This window comes from Aspergillus campestris (genome assembly GCF_002847485.1).
Source record: "Aspergillus campestris IBT 28561 chromosome Unknown P168scaffold_1, whole genome shotgun sequence".
NCBI classification, from domain to species: domain Eukaryota; kingdom Fungi; phylum Ascomycota; class Eurotiomycetes; order Eurotiales; family Aspergillaceae; genus Aspergillus; species Aspergillus campestris.
The window spans coordinates 3,826,458-3,844,450 of NW_020194336.1; the positions used below are offsets into that span (position 1 = coordinate 3,826,458).

Consider the following 17,993-nt stretch of genomic DNA (forward strand, 5'->3'; position numbering starts at 1 on the left):
AAAACAATATTAAAAGGAAAATATAAGAAGTAGGAAAAGTAAAAATAAGAAATGATCAAAGACAAGACTCAAAAAACTTGGCTAATGTACATTTCCCACTCAATCACTCACTGATTCACTCCTCCCCCCCGTCCTCATTCTCAGATACCTGCACATTCCAGATCCCCAGGGACTCGCCTCCCAATAGCCTCTTTCCCGGCTGGGCGCCTGTGTTCACCATGGCTTTGCTGGAGAGCGCCAACGCGTCGACCAGCTCGGCCATCCGTTGCGATTCCACGAAGCTGCGCGTGAGGTACTCGTTCTCGGAGACCTGCATGGCTAGGTTCATGCACTGCACGAGGATATCGCTGCTGAGGATGTGTCCCGAGTAGTACAGGGCGCTGTGGTAGTCGAGGAAGACTTCTGGGATGTATGTTGTTCGGATTTCGTCGAGCTCGGCTTGCTCTGCGTCTGTTGAGTGAGGATACCATGTTAGTGTTGAGTTGACTGAGCTTGTGGAGTGAGGCTGCGTACCGTTCTCGCCGACGATTAGCCAGTCGTCGAGCATGGAGTCGATGTGCATGCCGATCTCGTCCAGTGCATCTTGCAGTTCGCCTCGAAGGTCTTTGATTGCGCCCGAGTCTCGTCGGTGCTTGGGTCTGTGTTCATAGGTTAGCATGTTCTGCACGGAACTAGTAAGTACATGGGCCATAATAAGCAGTGACATACTTGTCGGTTTTGTCGCACACATAGGCAAAGTGCTCCAGGGCATCGAGTGCCAGGATCAACTGCTCCAGGTCAAGCATGCCTTGGGCTTGTTGCACCAGGAGGTTCGTGTTCGTCTGGTCGCCAGGAGGCGCTCCGTTCAGCGAGGACTGATTACGCTTGTGAGACCCTAGCATCCTCGCCTTGGTCGGGCTGGTCGGCTCGGGAGATAGCGGCTCGACCTCGTCCTCGACCACCGGAAATTCGGTCAGGTCAAACCCAAACGATTCCTGCGAGATATCAGACAGTCGCATGCGTCGGCTGAGCTCGCGAGCCGCCGAGAGTTTACCGGCAACTGTAGAATCCTGTCAGTAATGAATCAAACTACGTCCCCACAAAGACGTACTGTAGAATTTCCGGTAGAGCAGAGCACCGAGCTGGCAGATCCGTCCCCATTGTCCATCCACGTATCGAAGCCATTCGAGACTGCGGATGAGGCGCTCGTCTCCGCTGGAGATCTCGGTGCCGATGAAATCCTTCTTCACCGGTACTAATTCACGGGTGCCGTCTTTGCGACGGACCACCTTGGGGTAGCCTCGGAGGGTACGTGAGTGGTCAACCGAAGAGACACTCGAGCTGATCCACCGCCACTGGTCTTGCAGCACGGCTTCGACATCGATCCGGTATTTCTTCATCAGTCGGACTTGCTGCATCCGTTCTGCCGGATCCAGGATGTCGATCAATACCTGTCCCAGAACCGAGTGCGCCTGGGCCGTTGGTAAGATCGACGCATACAGAGGGATCATGTCGTAGATCCCCGCATCCTCTAGGTCGGCGATGTACCCCATAACGTTGACCGACACCAGTTCCACAAAATGGGAGTCCGAACGGACAAAGCCCAACGCGCTGGCGAGAATGTAGAGATGGGAGGCAATCCGCAATGCGTCGCGGTCCTCGGCGGCAATCAGCAGGGAGTCGTCGAGAGCGGCTGACGGCAGCTCGGGGATGAAGGTGTCGGCCGGTGCTCGGCTGTTTGCCAGGTGCGAGACGGCCTTGGCTAAGGAATGGAAGAAGGAATCGTACCCCTTGCCCAGGATGGCAGCCTGGATGGTGCGGTATGGGTTGCGTGCCTCGACCCCGATGCGTTGGTTGCCCCGGGTGTACTGGACGAATTTGTTGAACTCGGCATATCCAGCTGCCTCGGGCACAAACGCCACTGGGGTCGTAGGCGAGTGGCTGAGTTTCCGCTGCAGCTGTGTGCAGAATCCCCGGTAGCGCGACAGGACGACGCTGTTGAAGTAGACGTAGAGGTAGTCGTCCCAGCTCTGACAGACCTTGAAGGCCGCCTCGGTTTCGCCACAGAGCAAGCCATACACAGCCCGCTCGAAGTCTTCGTTGTTGGGGTTCCGCGCAAGGGCGGAGCAGGCCGCCCGCCAGGCTTCTTGGGACCGGCAGTTCATCATCCGGGTGGTTCCGTCGTCGACGGGGGTGCGCTCCTCATGGGCATGTTTGTCGACACTGGAGCCGCAGAGGCTGACTGCTCGCCAGCATTCTAGACGCTCCCGGGACCACTCCCGGATCTTCGTCCAGTCTTCACCTTGTCGCAGCATCTTCCAGCAAGTCATCCACGTGGCGCGCTCGTAGAACTGGTCCTGTTTCTGTAAGCCCTGCTTCTGGCGAACGACGGCGTCGGGGTCCAGCTGCGTGATCAACGGTTGCGATTTCTCCGTGCTCAGAAGCGAGGCGGTGATGCTTGGATCATTTGGCTCGAGGGGTTGGGGCCAGGCTCGTAGTCGCTTGTGTCCCTTGATCGTTTCTTTGGTATACAGCCAGCCGTTTGTCCATAGGTTCTGCCCGCGCTCGGCTTGCGTCTCGAGTTCGTGGATGACCGAGTCGATATCTAGCACCGCCGATCGCGAGGTCCGTTCGAGCCACTTCATCGCTATGACGCATTCCATCGCATAGTGGTCGGCTTCCAGAAACCGTTCCCAAACTTCGCGATCCGACGAGTACCGGTGTAACTTCTGAAAGGCGGTCTCCTGGGCCTGCTTCGACCTCGCGCGAGACGGAGGATCGCCGATACTGATGAGGTTGAGAAGGAGCTGCCAGGTGTTTGCCTCCAGCTGCAGTCGTTGGAGTTCCTCGTCCGTTTTGGGATCCCGCGCCGGTGACCCGTTGCTCAGACTGGAGCTCCACCCCATCTTGGCCCGTTTCAGGGTGTCCTGCTTCGTGATATCGTTGATGGCGTCTTGCGCGAAAGTCTGGTAGCTCTTGACGAGCTGGTAGGCGGCCTGGTAGTTCTGGAAGTCGTCGGAGCGGTTCCCCTGCTGCTTGAAGCGGTCCAACTTTTCGGCAAAGGCTTCGATTTGGCGCGTCACCCGGTCCGCGGTGCGACGAAGGGGATGTAAAGCTTGTTGGGCACCGGCCGACGTAAACAGCTGTGGTGTCTCCATATCATAGCCATCTGCAAGCGGTCAGCCTTGGATAAATCCCCAGATGTGAAGTATACATACTGTGACCATTTGGGACGGTGCCTAGATCCAACGGCGACTCGCTGCCATCCATGGGAGCATCGTCTTCCGATACCTCCTCTTCTTGGTCTTCTTCCATCTCCTCGTCGTCGTCGAAGTCCTGTTGGTCATCGTCCATGGACTGATCTTCATCATCATCGTCATCATCGATCTCAATTATATCCGTATTGTCGGGGACATTTCTAGGTAGAGGCTGAAGACAGGCATCAAGTCAGCGAGGGCACCGCGGGAGCAACGAGAACGCTGTGCGAGGACGACGACAACCTACATTAAACGAAGCAAAGGGAGAGGGGTTCGCCTTCGCGCCCGCTGGGCGAGGTAACGGAGCCATACGCGCGTGTAGATATCTCTCCTGGTCCGCCTGGTTGGCAAATACAGTGGAGAAGTGAGAGGAACTTCTTTTCTGTTGCTGCTCCGACCTGGCCGGGGCGTGTTTTGGCGGCGCCGGGCGGACTAGCTCCCAAAGCAGACTAGCGCGCACCAACACACGGGTGTATAAAAACCTTCTCCCTCTCGCTTTTCTTTCCTCTTCTTTTCTTTTTTCTTCTTCAATGTCAATTAGGCAATCATTAGAGTCTCGGAACGATCGTTTTCTCTATCTTCGTTCAGGTCAAAACGGCCTCTCAGCGTGCTCAAGATTGTCTTAGAGCAGTCATGGCAGTTCTTCAATTAGTCTAGCTCTCTCTATATGGGAGTTCAGACTGCAAGGGAATTGGCACATCTATTTTCTACGAATTCTGATGATTGATGAGTACAACACAACAGTTGCTCTAGTCACTTCTATCCAGTAATTACACAGCTATATACACAGCTCTATACAGAGACTTGTCGACTGCAAATATGGTCAGGGAGAAAGAGAAAACTCTTCAGTTCCCTTGGGCTCGTTGCTTCATCTTCAGTCGGAGTAGACTGGCCTTGGGACAGCTTGGAGTCTGGCCTTGGTCTCCACGTTCCTGGTAGAAAGCATTGCAGCACTCGTACAGGGCATCAATTTGTGCCTGGCATTTGTCTTCGTTGAACGAGTTTTTCGTTAAGCAGGCTGTGTGCGGTCAGTGATTGCCTGAGGCAGTAATAGCCTGAGGCAGTCATGGTGTCGAACCTTGGATGGCACACTGGATTTGTTAGAACACAGCATAGAAAAATAATAAAAAAAAAAAAATCAAAATCAAAATACAAACATACAGCTCGTGGATGACAAGGCGGATCAAACGCGATATCTTCTTTCAAACCCTAGAGTTGAACTGTTATCTCCGGTCAATTCCATAGTAGCTGGATGCTTACCATGACGCAATAAGACAAGGAGAGAGGTAAATGTGGCCAATTGAAGGGGAATCAAACAGAAAAGATAAAGTAAGTGACAGGAACTGGAGTCAGTCTTCCTGAGACAGTCTAGTACAACAAATGTCAGAAAGTGAAGTAGTGAATGTAGATTGTCTCAGCATTGAATGAAGCATCTCTTGTTCTCCATGCGAGAGAAGAGAGAGAGAAGCTGGACCTGCGCCGCAAAAACAGATTCTCCGCCGCTCTTCACTGGTGGGGGTTCATTCGCCGCCTTCCCAACCCAACACCATATATTCACCTTTCGACATTCACTTCTTCTGTTCCTTTCTCTTGATTCTCTTCTCTGCCAGATTATCTCCAGATACTTCATTCTGACAGCGCTGATCAGCCAGTTCAACCAGTACGTATACCCAATTCTAGACCCTCACTCCCTCCCGTGGCTTCATGTTTGCGACAACCACCATACTTCACTTCTACCAGCAAGACTGACATCCCCCATCATCGCAGCAGACCTCTCATCAAACCACTCCCGATCTACCTCTACACCTCGCAAAATGGCCGACTCCGACAACATCCCCGGAGAAGCCCCCGCGCCGGTCGAGCACTTGAACATCAAGGTCACGGACAACAACAACGAAGTCTTCTTCAAGATCAAGCGATCCACGCAGCTCAAGAAGTTGATGGACGCTTTCTGCGACAGACAGGGCAAGCAGATGTCGACCGTCCGCTTCCTCTTCGACGGGACTCGCGTACGACCTGAAGATACCCCCGATACGGTACGTCTATCTCTGCCTAGGTTTCCAGCCAGCTGCGCTCTACGTCTTTCTCCCAGTACGCGCGATCCACGCGCATACTTGATCTACACTACAGATACATCGTCTCCACATTCTAGACTATTGAACTAACCTCTTATCCTACAGCTCGAAATGGCCGACGGCGACACCCTCGAAGTCCACCAGGAGCAAATCGGCGGGTAGAAAGCAAAACCGAAAACGAGAAACGAACGAAAGAAAGAAAGACAAGACGTCACGACATCAGAACCGTTGGTTTCTGGAGTTCAGTTCTTGAATAAACTGCGTTGATACCTACCGTCGTGTGTCTGTCTTGTGCTGCTCGTCTCTACAATTGTCACCTTGTTTTTTTTCCCTTCGTATTCTATTTTTGATGTCCCTTTACTTTACGATTTCCAGTCCAATTTTTTTTTTACTTTCTTTCCCCTGCCGCATATGAGATTAGGCGCACGGGTGTACCTACAGCGGGGATAGGTGGAGAGACGAGCACTGCACTATTTGGCCATACGGAGTAGTTGTGAACAGGCAAATAGTCATGAATTGAACTTGCATTTGAACTGAGCATTGCTTTTCATGTTCATAATAAGCGACCAACCATATATCACATCATCTAGGTAACCGATATAATACGAGTAGAATTATTGTACAGACCTGACTTATGCTATAAAGACAAAAGACAAAAATGTAAACAAAATGACGAACGGAGAAATGCAAACAAGAAGACAACAATACTAGTTCATATACAAAGAGATGCACACACACAATACAGAACCCAAATCAGACAGAGCCTCCCTAACAAGCAAAACCAAACAAAATCACTCAAAGCATCCCATCAATCAAAAATAAAAAAGATAGAAGATAGAAGATAGAAGAAAGAAGAAAGAAGACAAATCAAGCATCCCAAACAGCAGCCTTCGCCCTCTCCTCCTCCTCCCGCACCTTCTCAGCCGCCTCCTTCTCCCGATTCCGCCGTCTAATCTCCTGCTCTTTGACGGAGCGGTCGTAAGCCCGCTGTTCCTCCGTTCGCTTGGGGGCCCGGATGCCCAATGCTCCTGCGATTAAGCGGCCCGCTACGGCTGTTTGCTTCTCTGGTCTGCGCGCGGTGGTATTTCCTCCTTCTCTCCCTCCCCTTTCTCCAGTACTAGTATGAGGAGGAGCAGCAGAAGTAGGCGTAGGTGTCCTAGACGCGGACGAAACCGGGGAATCCGAGCCCGAGCGGGGTGGCGAGGTCGCAGACCACGACGCCGAAGGAGCGGTAGTGGAGTTAGAGATTTGCGGGGAGATAGGCGTCGGCGGGGGATCGAGCGGTCCTTCAGCGCTGACGCTTAGCGAAGGGGAGAGGATGTCGGAGGGAGCGGCGGAGGAAGGGTCAGCTTCGACGTCTGAGGAGGGGGTGGAGGAGTCGAGTTCGTCTTCCCAGGAGTCGGCGATGTGGTTTTGCTGGTGGTGGTGGTTGTTGTTGTTGTTGTTTTTCAACTTGGTGTGGTTCTTTTTGGCGGTTTCTTTGACGAGGGAGGTGGTTTGGACTGTTGGGCGGGGAATGTCCTTTGCTGCTGGGGAGCTGCGGCCGATGGAGAGTTGGCGGAGGGAGGATTGGAGTTCTGCGGTGGGGATTGGGGTAGACATTATGATTATGATTATTCTTGTTCTTTTTTTGTGGGATAGTTTATGGTTTATGGTTTGGGTTGAGGAATGGTGGGGATGTCAGAGGTATAAGAGGAGGGAAGTATAAGAAGAATTGAGTATAGAATAAAAGTAGGCGGGGTTATCGGGGGGAGAGACGGAGTGTACTAGAGGAGGAAGTGGAACTGGCCAGAATCTGGACCGGTCTTTCAGAGGACCCAATATAGAACACCGAGTGGTGGTGCTCGGTGCAGGATGGACTGTGGAGGGATGAAGGATCGACCGTCGGACAGACCACGAATCTCGGTGGATAAACAGATATAAATAGTGAGGGGATGAAATACTGGAATGAATGGCGTCAAATCGTGGATCCGGATGGGGATTGATTGGTGATGAATCAGCGGACCAAACTTATAACCTTTGGATTTGTTGGATTGTTGGGTTTGCTTGGAAGTGTGTCCGAATTTGGGCCGATTATCTTGATAGGTATGAACTATACAGATAGAGACATGAAGAATAGTTACATGAATCGTACGTGGTTTTAGACAGAGTAGAAATAGTATATGGTAATATATGTCAGAAGTAGCCTGTTCAGATGTTCCACATATAGTGAGAATAGATAGGGTAGACTGGAGGGTAAAATACCAAAGAAACTCCCCGCGACAGCCCCGCTTGTTTCAGCCGTCCGCCGCCCGCCACAATTCTCCTTTTCCCTCTTCACTCTTCATACTCTTCCCCTCTCATACACTTACTATACACCTACACCTACACCTACACAACACCTTCAAAATGGCCACGTACGCTCAACCACAACCCCAACAATATATATATATATATATATATATATATAATCTATAATATACATAAAAACTAACAACACTAATAAAACAGAAACATCACCTACCACGCCAGCGCCCTCACCCGCGCCGAGCGCAGCACCCTCCGCAACCAACGCGGCCTCACAATCTGGCTGACCGGCCTCTCCGCCTCCGGCAAGTCCACCATCGCCGTCGAGCTCGAGCACCAGCTGCTCCGCGAGCGCGGCGTCTCCGCCTACCGCCTCGACGGCGACAACGTGCGCTTCGGCCTCAACAAAGACCTCGGCTTCAGCGAGAAGGACCGCAACGAGAACATCCGCCGCATCGCGGAGGTCGCTAAGCTCTTCGCGGACAGCGCCTCCATCGCGATCACTTCGTTTATCTCGCCTTACAAGGCGGACCGGGACACTGCGCGCGCTCTGCATGAGGTCCCTACCCCTGGTGAGGATACGGGACTGCCGTTTGTGGAGGTCTACGTTGATGTCCCCGTCGAGGTTGCTGAGCAGCGGGATCCCAAGGGTCTGTATAAGAAGGCCCGTGAGGGTGTGATTAAGGAGTTTACGGGCATCTCGGCCCCGTATGAGGCGCCTGAGAGGGCGGAGGTGCATATCAAGAACCATGAGTTGCCTGTCCAGGATGCTGTGAAGCAGATTATTGAGTACCTTGATTCGAAGGGGTACTTGCCGCCTAAGAAGGAGTAGATTCCTTTCTTTCTTGGTTGTGGTTTTGAGTTTTACAGTTGTTGTTGTTGTTGTTGTTGTTGTTTATCTTCATGTATAGATCTGCCTTGATAGATGGAGGTTTGGTGCAGGATTTTGCTATATACCTTGTCTCTGTACATACTGCCTATCTATGGCCCAATTCATCATACTTATATATCAGTGCTGTAAATCATGCATACGCTGTCAATTGTGGTATCAACCCACCAACATCACCCCCTGTCTGGTTGCCTAGTTGAATGCAAACTCATAATACACATACGCAGTGTATTCCGCATGCCCCTCGCCTCCCGCAGACATCTCATGCGGGTCGTCGCGCTTGACCCGTCCCTTCTTGTCCCGCCCGAACGCATTCCCTGCCAGGTACGAGTACTTCTCGTCCATGTTGTGCTTGGCCTTGTCCGCCTGCTTCGCATTGGGTGTCTATCACTGTTAGCCATTTCCTTCCAATCCATCTCCCAATAAGAAAAAACATACCCGAATAATAGTGCACACGAAATCCAGCGGCAACCCATACCGCAGCACGGTTTCAACAAACACCCGCAGCACCAACACGTGCATCCAGACCATGACGGCATCGCTCCAGGCGGTCCGACCCAGCTGCAGCGTCTCGCCCCAGAGCTTGCGCTCGTCGCCGCCCACGCGCTCCACCTCCCGTCGCTCCTCCTCCTTGCCGCCTTCCACGTACTTGAACTCCCGCGGGATCCACTTGTGCTCGCGCGCCCGGTGCACAAACTCCGCGCTGTGCTTCTTGAACGTCGTCACCGCGTACAGCGTGAAGTCGTTGTCGGAGGCGACCAGCGTCGCTGACCGTGGCACCACCATCGGCGCTACGGTTTCGTAGGTTTTCAAGAACTCCTTGATTTGCTGGGCGGGCACGGCTACCAGATGCGACTCGATGTACTCAGAATCTTGGATGAGGGAGCGGGGATCGACGACGGACGCGAGGGATTTGGTAGACAGGTTGCCGCTGACCAGTTAGTTACAATGCCAAATAATATATAAGAGAGGAATCAGCTCACGTCTGTTTCCGCTGCAGCGACGCCAGCGTATTCTTCACCTGGTTATATTGGGAGTACTTCGACCGGATATCATTATCGATACTCGCTGCTTCCTGTGACCCGTTAGACAGACAGACAACAGACTCCTCCTATGAAAGTCCAAACCCACCCTCTGCAACAAATCAATCAATTCCTTCAGCGACTTATCCGCCCGATACTTAACCTTATTCCACGCAAACGTCCGCAGATACTGATCCACCGGCTCTGCGTTCCCATCGTTAGCCAACCCCCTCCTTACCCCTCCCCCTCTGGACAAGCAACGAAGAAGAAAAACATACTATCATTAACAACCTTCGCCCTCTCAATCTGCCCCGCATCACCATCCAAAACATTCTTCAGCGCATCGCTGACCTTGGTCACGACAGCCTGGCAGCCGGCCTCGAGCTTAGCCAGCTCGTCCGCCTGCTGGACCAGGGCATCGAGGGTGCCGATCTTGAACTCGGGGATGGGGAAGGGCGCAACGGAGCCGTTGTCGGAGCCGACTGTGGCGGAGACGGCGTCGAGGGCGTCGTCGCGGTGGTGGGAGGGGGTGATGGAGGTGGGGAGGGAGACGAGGAGGTATTTGGTTGTTTTGGACATGATGGTTTATCCTAAATCGTTGGATAGAAGGAGATATGGAGATTGCCGCGCTCAGGGGGCGGGCATAGGGTGTAGGGGTGTAATGTGAAGGTATATGAGGTGGGGAGCTGATGTGGTCGGAGTATAGCTAACCTATGTCGGGGTGAGAGTTGCTATTCCGCTGTTGGAGCTGCGGCGGGAGGCGGACCCGCAGGCGGTCTGGATTCGGTGGCACTACCACTATTCTACTCCGTAGTACTCCGTACTATAGCTATAACAATTGAAAATGTCCACCAGATATGTTGAATAAGATATGAGAAATATGTATAATATGATGCATCTCTAACAAGTATGTACAGATAATAAAAAGATCGTATCTTCAAAATATAGACCGTAGACCTATACAACCATGTCTATCGTCAAGTCTAATCCAACGACGAACATGTATATCGGTCTCCATCATGAGACCCCATGCAGCTCATCTATTCACATAATCAATTGGCCATCTTGGAGAGAGCGGCCATAGCCTGCACACACAATCGTCAGCCACAAAACTCAATACAACAGAAAGAAGGGGGAAAACATACCGCAGCTTGCTTAGGCTCCACAAACAGAGCCTTCGCCTCCGCCAAAACGATCGGCTCCTGCCCCTCCTCAGGCAGCGTCTCAATCCGACCCTCCACCCAAGCCTTGCGGCCCTCAACCCTCACCGTCTCTGCCCGCAGAACGTGGTAGGTACCCGCCATCGCAGGCCGGCGGTAATCGATATTCAGGTTCGCCGTGACGCCGACCTGGTTCGGCAAGGCCGGGAAACAGCAACGGGCGAGGCCCTCATCCAGCAGCGTGGCCAGCAGGCCGCCGTGCACGATACCGGGGTGTCCTGAAACACTGGACCCCAGGTAGAAGATGGAAACGAGGCTCTTGCCACCCGCCTCGCAGAAGATGTAAGGCGGGACGGTGATGCCGTCGGGTCGTGCGAGCGTGCCTGCCGTGAGACTGCGTGCGCGCAGTTCCTCCGGGATCTTCAGGTGTGGACGCGATTCCTTGAAGGCGGGGTTCTTCCGCAATGACTCTGCTAGTGGGTGGGTGCGGATGTGCTCGTCGACTTGCTGGGTGAAGTCGTCGACCGGGTGGAACCCGTTGAGGGTGTCTTCGTCGGTGGGGACGACGGCGACTGTCATCATGCGCGAGACGGTCTTTTGCGTCTGGTAGGCTAGGCCGGCGGAGAAGGCGAGGACGGCGATCGAGGTGAAGCCGATGAAGCGGCGGAAACGGGATCGCGGTTTGGGTGTGGGAGGGGGGGTTATGCTTGAGGCTGGTGTAGTCGGCTGAGTGAGCACAATGCTAGAACTGGTCTCGGTAGAGTAGGGAGGAAAGGAGAGGAGGAAAGAGGCATCACCAACCGGAAGAGTATGATCTACGCGAAACGTTGAGCGGTTGAGCGAACCACGTCGAACCCGGAGCCACAAACCATTGAGATTTAGTCGGCGGTAGACAAGCCCTCACAGTGGAGCCGGACCCAGACCCGGCGGAGGCTACACATCTGGAAACTAAGACTCGCGACGCCATGGTGACAGTGGACGCACGAGGCGAACGAAAAAAGTCACCGGGCAGACGGGTCGGGTATAAGACTGAGGTGAGATGGTTCGAGACCCCGGGACGATTTATCGACTACCCAGTCAGGATGCTGGACGGAGAGGGCGAGACAAAAAGAGAAAGGCTAGCCAACCAGGTGCAAAGAATGGCAAACGAAAGAGAGGCTACCTGGCGACGGCGGAGCCTTTGAGGACGGAGATGGAGTCTTGGGGGCGAAGAGGATCCACGATTCTCCATGATCGGATTGTCTCTGTTTGATTGGCGGGGGCTGAACGGAACAAACCGAGGGACCTCGGCTGATGAGTCAGATACATGCATTATTATTATGCAGTATATACTATAGAAGAGCTGGTGGGATATATAAACTCAGTCTCATTACACATTACTCTATCCTATCCAACCTCTATCTATACGTGTCAATCTATAGTCATTATCATAACATCCACTCTCCCAATCAGTTCACACCTCTCTCACCCCCCTAACTCCCCCCACAATCCCCTTCATCTCCTCATCCTCCCTCAACAACCGCTGACAAAAGCGACTCCGCTTCCGTATCCACGGCCCAGCATAAAGAAACACCATAGGAATCGGCACACAAGCCACACTAATAAACCCCACCACAGAAGTCCCCCACGCGACCCCAAGCGACGCATACAGCGGATCCGCCGCCAGCGGGAACAGCGCCCCCACAATACTGCGCAGGATGACAGACGCGGCCAGCGCACTAGCCGAGTAGATGCGGTACGCGTCCGTGACGTACGTGAGCAGCGAGATGAAGATCGTTTGATATCCGAGGCCGAACAGAAGACCTGAGAGAACGGGTGCCATCCAGTGTACGCTGCGATTGGCGGTCCATGCTAGCCAGAAGAGGCTGATTGTTAGGCACGGTCCTGCGATGCAGGAGAGTGGTAGGCGCTGCATTTCGGGGCTGGCGGTCCAGGGCTTGCCGCGCGCTTTGGCTTTTTCGTAGATCGTGTCGTAGTAGAAGGTGAATAGGCCCGAGCAGACGGCGCCGATGCCCACTAGGTTGGTTAGTATGGGATATAGAGGGTTGGGGAACATGGGAAGGATGTACTAGGTATGTAAGCAAGCGATGTGCTCTGTTCGTCGAAGTTGTAGGTTTCTATGATAGTCAGTGATTCGTCCCATGAAAGTAGAGTATAGAACATACGCTGGAAAATAATCGGATAAGCCTGAAAGTAGAAGAATATCAGACTATACGCGAGAGCGATGTATATCGAACTGCATAGCACAATAGGCTCGGTGACAAGCATAGTAATGGGCCGGGTAAAGGTCTGGACAAAGCTAGACTTGGCGTTGATAGCCTGCAACTGCTTCCTAGAGACATGGCACGTTGACCCAGACACTTTGTTCAGCTTCGCTGCTTGCTTCTTGAGTATGGCCGGTGCGAACGTTTCTACACGGTAACGTTAGTCCAGACCGGTGGTACCTCAGCAAGAATACTCACCCGACATGAAGAGATGATAAAGCCAGCAGCAACCCGCCAGGATAACATCAATACGGAACGTCCAGCGCCAGCCGTACTGGACGGCGAATCCTGAAATAATTGGGCCAATAATAGGCCCAAAGCTGGATGCCTTTTTGCACATTAGCCCCGAAAGTAGTATATGCAGGCCTAACATACCGCCATATAAAAAGCCATAACCCTCCCCCTCGTCCTCTGATCATCAAACAAATCCGCATACAACCCCCCCACAACCGTCTGCGGCGCCGCGCCAGCAAGCCCACACACCAGCCGAAAGACAAGAAGCGAGGCCCAGCTCGGCGCCAGAGCGCAAGCCAGCGTCCCCAACACGAAAGCCGTGAGCGTCCAAGATAGAACGGGCCTTCGTCCGATAGTCTCGCTCAGCGGACTGAGCACCAACGGGCCAACCACGTATCCAATTAGGAAGATCGCCGTGGGAAGCACGTTCTGGCCCTTGCCTTGGATGTGGAACTCTTCCATGATGGCCGGGACGCAGTTGCTGGGTAGGGAGGCGGAGATGCCGCTGTTCATGACGAGGAATAGGGCTGCGAGGACCATGTATGTTTTTTTGCCCTGGTTGTGCAAGACATACTATTAGTATATCTAGTGATGAGTTGGTTAATTGGGGTGGGGGGGGGGATGGCACGCACTGTAGACCAATTATTCGGGTTCTTGATAGACCCGTCACTGAACTCGACCAGGACATGGCCGTCGCCTAATTCAATCAATTGATATCCATCATTATCGTCTGCCTGTGGACTTCTTTGCTCGGAGTGAAGGGAGGAAACCGATTCCCCACGAGGACTCTCACTACCTATGGTACAGTCAGTATAGTAGCCGGCAGACGGGAGTATATAGATCGTCACATACCCGGGGAAACAGGCACAACCGACGAGAGCGTCTCACCAACTTTCTTCTCCGAAACCATACTGTCCACCTAAACAAATACTTCTTAAATCAAATAAGTAAGTAATTGAAACAAAGCAGCGTCCGAATAAACATTCATTCATTCCCTAATATCCCATGCTCAACCTTCCTGAACCGATCCCCAAACGACCAGCATACCAGCCGCGCGTTATATAGCCCTGCAAACGGCAAGTGGGGATCCCATAAACCGGCGCACACTGAGTCATAGTCATAATGATAATCATAGCTATGTAATCCTTTCCTGCAGGAATCTCCGAGATACTCAGCGGAAAATTTCTGACGTCGCAGGAATGCACGCGCACGAGTGGCTGTCAAGGCCCTCAGTTCCCGCCGACATGGGGGAAAGGACCGGGGCCGGTCCGGCGCCGGTTGTTCAACGCGGACTACATCACGGCTCCGGTTGTCGATCTGGTCGAGACCGACCTTACGTAGCTAGTTTCACACCGTGCGGACACTGACGGCGTTCTTGGGATTGGTGTTTTTGGGTACCGACAAGGTGCATGTGTCTTTTGACCTGCGTTGGCTGGGCTGGTTATTGGACCGTGCGTCCGAGTCGGAACCTAGACCTAGACTGGGACTCGGAAGGAGTCACGATAATGCAGGTATCGAGTTGATCTGTCAGGTTTGAGCTACACATGTGTCAGGGGATGATGCTTTTGCGCTGTTTATCTTCATTATGATGTATACTTTGTATGTGTGGATTATCGGGATCAGCCGCTGTATCCGAGCTTCAGCTTCTCCTCGTCTGTCATGCGCATAGACAGCATGATAAGTCAAAAGCTAAAATACCTTATCACTCTGCCCTTTCCCAAAAGTCCAAACAAGTCGACCATATTATTGAGGCATACCCGGCATAACAGGCAAAAAATCAAAAATATCATTCTGCTCCTCCTCAAACAGCCCAAACGAATCCGCAATCGAATTCGACAGCGTCCAGTTCGGAAATTCCACTGTCCCCGGTAAGCCCTGCACGGGGGTCCGGAGAGGAGGCACAGCCCTGTCATTCGCTGGGTTGCTCGCGGCGTCTTTGTCGGTCTGCGCGATAGTGGGCCCCGTCATAGGGCCCTGGCAGTCTACTGGTGGTGGGTCCCGAGGAGGAGCAGCGGCAGCAGGAGGAGGAGGGGGGAGGTTCATTAGGGATAGGTCTGGTTCTCTGGCGCCGGATGATTCCTGGCCAACGCATTGGTCTGATATGTCTGTGCTGTCGGGATGAAGACACTGGTTGGAGATGAGGGCTCGTGCGTATGTTACGAAGAGGGAGACGGCGCGGTGGATGTCTGGATAGGGGGGCTGCTTTAGGTAGTCGCAAATTTTTTCTGCTTTTTCTAGGAGCTGGGGTTGGTCGATTAGGGAGGGGCGCCAGCGGGCGATTCGGAGTGCGAATGTTGCTAGAGTGAATTAATCGGTTGAGTCTTTCTGGCTAGGTGAGAAGCTAGGGTTACTCACTGATAAAGGCGACAGTCAGAGCTGGATATGTTGGCGCCCACGGGAATTGATAGCGGTAGGATGTCTCCATGATCCAAAAGGATAGTTGGTCCATGATGGTGGTCACGAGCGATGGCCACAGATTCGTAGCTTCTGGGTCATTTCCCATTTCCCCTGCATCAGAGCTAGACTGCAATTTCTGGATCCGAGCTAAGGAAGAGCACAAGACGAAGATCTTGGCGTAGTTAAGCATGAGCTTGAGGCTGCAGCGCTGGAAGGCTCTCGCGTGGAATCCATTGCCTAGATAGGCCACGCATTAGTCTGTATAATGTTTGTCGTAAATCAAGGGACGGCTCACTATCGTGGAGTTCATCCCACGTCGTCCACCATGTCTGAAGTCTCGTCATGATCGCCGGTAGATGCGTCGCGACAATGTCGTGGATCGTCATTGAGTTCTCGATGATCACACGAAACTGCCCTAGAACGAGTCAGTTCGCGGTCTACTATAGCCTGAGAGGTATAGACCCACCACGCAGCTGATGAATCTCTATAATAGACACCGTCCGCATATCACACGGAAGCGACAGCGGATACTCAAGAAATTTGCGCAACTTAGCAACATTCACCTCCGCGATACGAGACTTGCGCCCCGTGCCAGATGCGACATCCAGCTCCAGCGTAAAACTAATCAGCCACGTCCTCGTCTGCCACACCAGCTTGCGGTCTTCCATAGTCGCCGACAGAGAGCTCCGCGGGACGTTCTCCTGCGACAGCAAGCGGTCGAGGGACTTCTCGAGCCCCGAGTCCAACGCAGTGCGCAAGATCAGGGCTGTGGAGAACCACGTCTTTTCAGAGTACGCTGCGAGTAGCACCATGCCCTGCACCGTCTCTACCTTTGTCGGGCGCTCGAAAAAGCTATCCTCCGCCAGGCGCTGCGCTTCGTCTTGAAGGACGCGCTGTAGGTGCGTGTCGCTGCGCATTTCCACTGCTGCGCGACTGGCTAGGTACATGATCACTGAGAAGCAGAAAAGGGACCGCGAGCGGATGGAGTCGAAGGTGTCGCGGATAGGGTCGAACAGAGGTAGAAAGTTCTTGCTTCCGCCCATGAACCTACAAAATAAATTATACCTGGATGATTGTGAAGGACGTTGGGAGTCTACATACCGCTCGTACATCACTCGCGCACGCTCTTCGCTGATTATACCTCGAGCGATGACGTCGCTGTCCAGATCTGTCCTGGACAAGTTCTCCATGAAGATCTGCAGGTTTTAGCAAACACCAACAACCTGCTGTCAGGTTAGGTCGGGGTGGAACTAAACGCACATTACTGGATCCTAAAAGGTTGACCGACATCGAGTGCACAACAGAAACCGGCGCCATCATATCGCTAGGATTCAACTGCTGGGATTCCGGACCGGGCTGATCGGTCTGAGATGTTTGGAGCTCGTCCACTCCATCCATGGGAGTCGTTTCTACACCAGCGTCTCGTCCAGAAACCGGAGAATAGTCCATTTCTCTCGACGAAGGCGTCCGAGAGTGACTCTGCTGCTGCTGTTGTTGTTCCCAGGGCGAACTAGCTAGCCGCTGTCGCCTAGACGTAGTGTCAATAGGAAGTAATACTGTCGTACAACCGGGGTTCACCAACCGTGTCTGCGAATGCGCAGCAGCAGCAGCCTTCTGACGCCCACTACGTCGCGTTCCGTCCTCATTTTCGATAGTATCGAGAATACAGTCTCGGCCGGTAGAGCGGCATCGAGAACACGGTAACTGATGGCGTGCGTCGCAGCGCATCTTCTGCTTTCTGCAGTGTCGGCATGCTTTGAAGAACCGAGGCGGGACTTTAGGAGATGGGAAGCGTAGCTCGGGATTTCTTTCACTCATGGTGATGTTGGTGCATACTTGTCTGGCGGGTTTGGGTTTATAGTGTCCATAGGATGTGTACTGAGGGTCATTCACTCGTACTAGAACAGCGGGGGTTAGTTAGGTACTAACGCCCTTGAGTCATCGCCACTAACCGGCTTGGGTTCTTGCTCTGGGAACCCTAACTGTGCATTCAACGAATTATATACGACGAGATGCGGGTGCTCACATGTGGATAGAAAGATGACTGCTGTTGCTGCTTTTCGTCCTCCGAAACAAGGGGGTCGATAATCTGCAGAAGCACGATCAAGTGCAGCTTCTGACAGGGTTGAAAATAGTATATGTCACCCATTGTCTTCTCATCCTCTTCCTCCACAGCAATCCATCCTTCTATCCCACCCTCTCCATCCCTCTATTCTATAGACTAATCTCTAACCCGATAACCTTCGATCTAAACATCTCTACATCACTATGTGCAACGAGGGGTTATAATCTATAAGAGGCGTCTTCCCCAGAAGACTAGGGTAGTTTTCCGGACCAAAAGCATGGCATGCGTGGTCGACAGATGGGTCGGTTGCATTGGGTTTGGTCTCTCAAAGCGTGTTCGCCCTTTCGTGGTGTTCATCACCATCG

At 52.9% G+C, this 17,993-nt stretch overlaps 8 protein-coding genes across 8 annotated transcripts; 2 read left to right on the forward strand and 6 right to left on the reverse strand.

Annotated features, from left to right (window-relative positions):
* Positions 1-115: 115 nt before the first annotated feature.
* On the reverse strand, positions 116-3,333 carry P168DRAFT_315075 (nucleoporin Nup84/Nup107 family protein; the record flags this gene model as incomplete). Its single annotated transcript, XM_024839864.1, has 5 exons — positions 116-450; positions 514-638; positions 709-1,039; positions 1,091-3,148; positions 3,198-3,333. The coding sequence occupies 5 exons, from the start codon at positions 3,331-3,333 to the stop codon at positions 116-118; spliced, it is 2,985 nt and encodes a 994-aa protein (XP_024697631.1).
* Positions 3,334-5,050: 1,717 nt separating this feature from the next.
* On the forward strand, positions 5,051-5,473 carry P168DRAFT_315076 (SUMO family protein SMT3; the record flags this gene model as incomplete). Its single annotated transcript, XM_024839865.1, has 2 exons — positions 5,051-5,272; positions 5,417-5,473. 2 exons carry the CDS (start codon positions 5,051-5,053, stop codon positions 5,471-5,473), a joined length of 279 nt encoding a protein of 92 aa, XP_024697632.1.
* Positions 5,474-5,845: 372 nt separating this feature from the next.
* P168DRAFT_287111 (uncharacterized protein) lies at positions 5,846-7,324 on the reverse strand. The gene has a single exon (XM_024836505.1). The coding sequence runs from the start codon at positions 6,911-6,913 to the stop codon at positions 6,179-6,181; it is 735 nt and encodes a 244-aa protein (XP_024697633.1). The 5' UTR covers positions 6,914-7,324; the 3' UTR covers positions 5,846-6,178.
* Positions 7,325-7,613: 289 nt separating this feature from the next.
* On the forward strand, positions 7,614-8,603 carry P168DRAFT_308734 (adenylyl-sulfate kinase). Its single transcript, XM_024839231.1, has 2 exons — positions 7,614-7,707; positions 7,802-8,603. The coding sequence occupies exons 1-2, from the start codon at positions 7,700-7,702 to the stop codon at positions 8,427-8,429; spliced, it is 636 nt and encodes a 211-aa protein (XP_024697634.1). The 5' UTR covers positions 7,614-7,699; the 3' UTR covers positions 8,430-8,603.
* Positions 8,574-10,199, reverse strand: P168DRAFT_324075 (H(+)-transporting V1 sector ATPase subunit C). The gene is made up of 5 exons (XM_024840779.1): positions 9,787-10,199; positions 9,618-9,712; positions 9,470-9,561; positions 8,925-9,417; positions 8,574-8,870 (listed from the first exon to the last, which is right to left on the reverse strand). The coding sequence occupies exons 1-5, from the start codon at positions 10,085-10,087 to the stop codon at positions 8,679-8,681; spliced, it is 1,173 nt and encodes a 390-aa protein (XP_024697635.1). The 5' UTR covers positions 10,088-10,199; the 3' UTR covers positions 8,574-8,678.
* Positions 10,200-10,388: 189 nt separating this feature from the next.
* P168DRAFT_29619 (PaaI family thioesterase) lies at positions 10,389-11,412 on the reverse strand. Its single transcript, XM_024838096.1, has 2 exons — positions 10,654-11,412; positions 10,389-10,593 (listed from the first exon to the last, which is right to left on the reverse strand). The coding sequence occupies exons 1-2, from the start codon at positions 11,248-11,250 to the stop codon at positions 10,561-10,563; spliced, it is 630 nt and encodes a 209-aa protein (XP_024697636.1). The 5' UTR covers positions 11,251-11,412; the 3' UTR covers positions 10,389-10,560.
* A 650-nt stretch (positions 11,413-12,062) lies between these two features.
* On the reverse strand, positions 12,063-14,363 carry P168DRAFT_247575 (putative MFS multidrug transporter). The gene is made up of 7 exons (XM_024834084.1): positions 14,019-14,363; positions 13,799-13,962; positions 13,308-13,721; positions 13,131-13,260; positions 12,834-13,079; positions 12,738-12,785; positions 12,063-12,684 (listed from the first exon to the last, which is right to left on the reverse strand). The coding sequence occupies exons 1-7, from the start codon at positions 14,074-14,076 to the stop codon at positions 12,122-12,124; spliced, it is 1,623 nt and encodes a 540-aa protein (XP_024697637.1). The 5' UTR covers positions 14,077-14,363; the 3' UTR covers positions 12,063-12,121.
* Positions 14,364-14,909: 546 nt separating this feature from the next.
* On the reverse strand, positions 14,910-17,381 carry P168DRAFT_229212 (Zn(II)2Cys6 transcription factor; the record flags this gene model as incomplete). Its single annotated transcript, XM_024833176.1, has 7 exons — positions 14,910-15,463; positions 15,522-15,800; positions 15,859-15,978; positions 16,030-16,610; positions 16,665-16,759; positions 16,824-17,073; positions 17,146-17,381. The coding sequence occupies 7 exons, from the start codon at positions 17,379-17,381 to the stop codon at positions 14,910-14,912; spliced, it is 2,115 nt and encodes a 704-aa protein (XP_024697638.1).
* Positions 17,382-17,993: the final 612 nt, after the last annotated feature.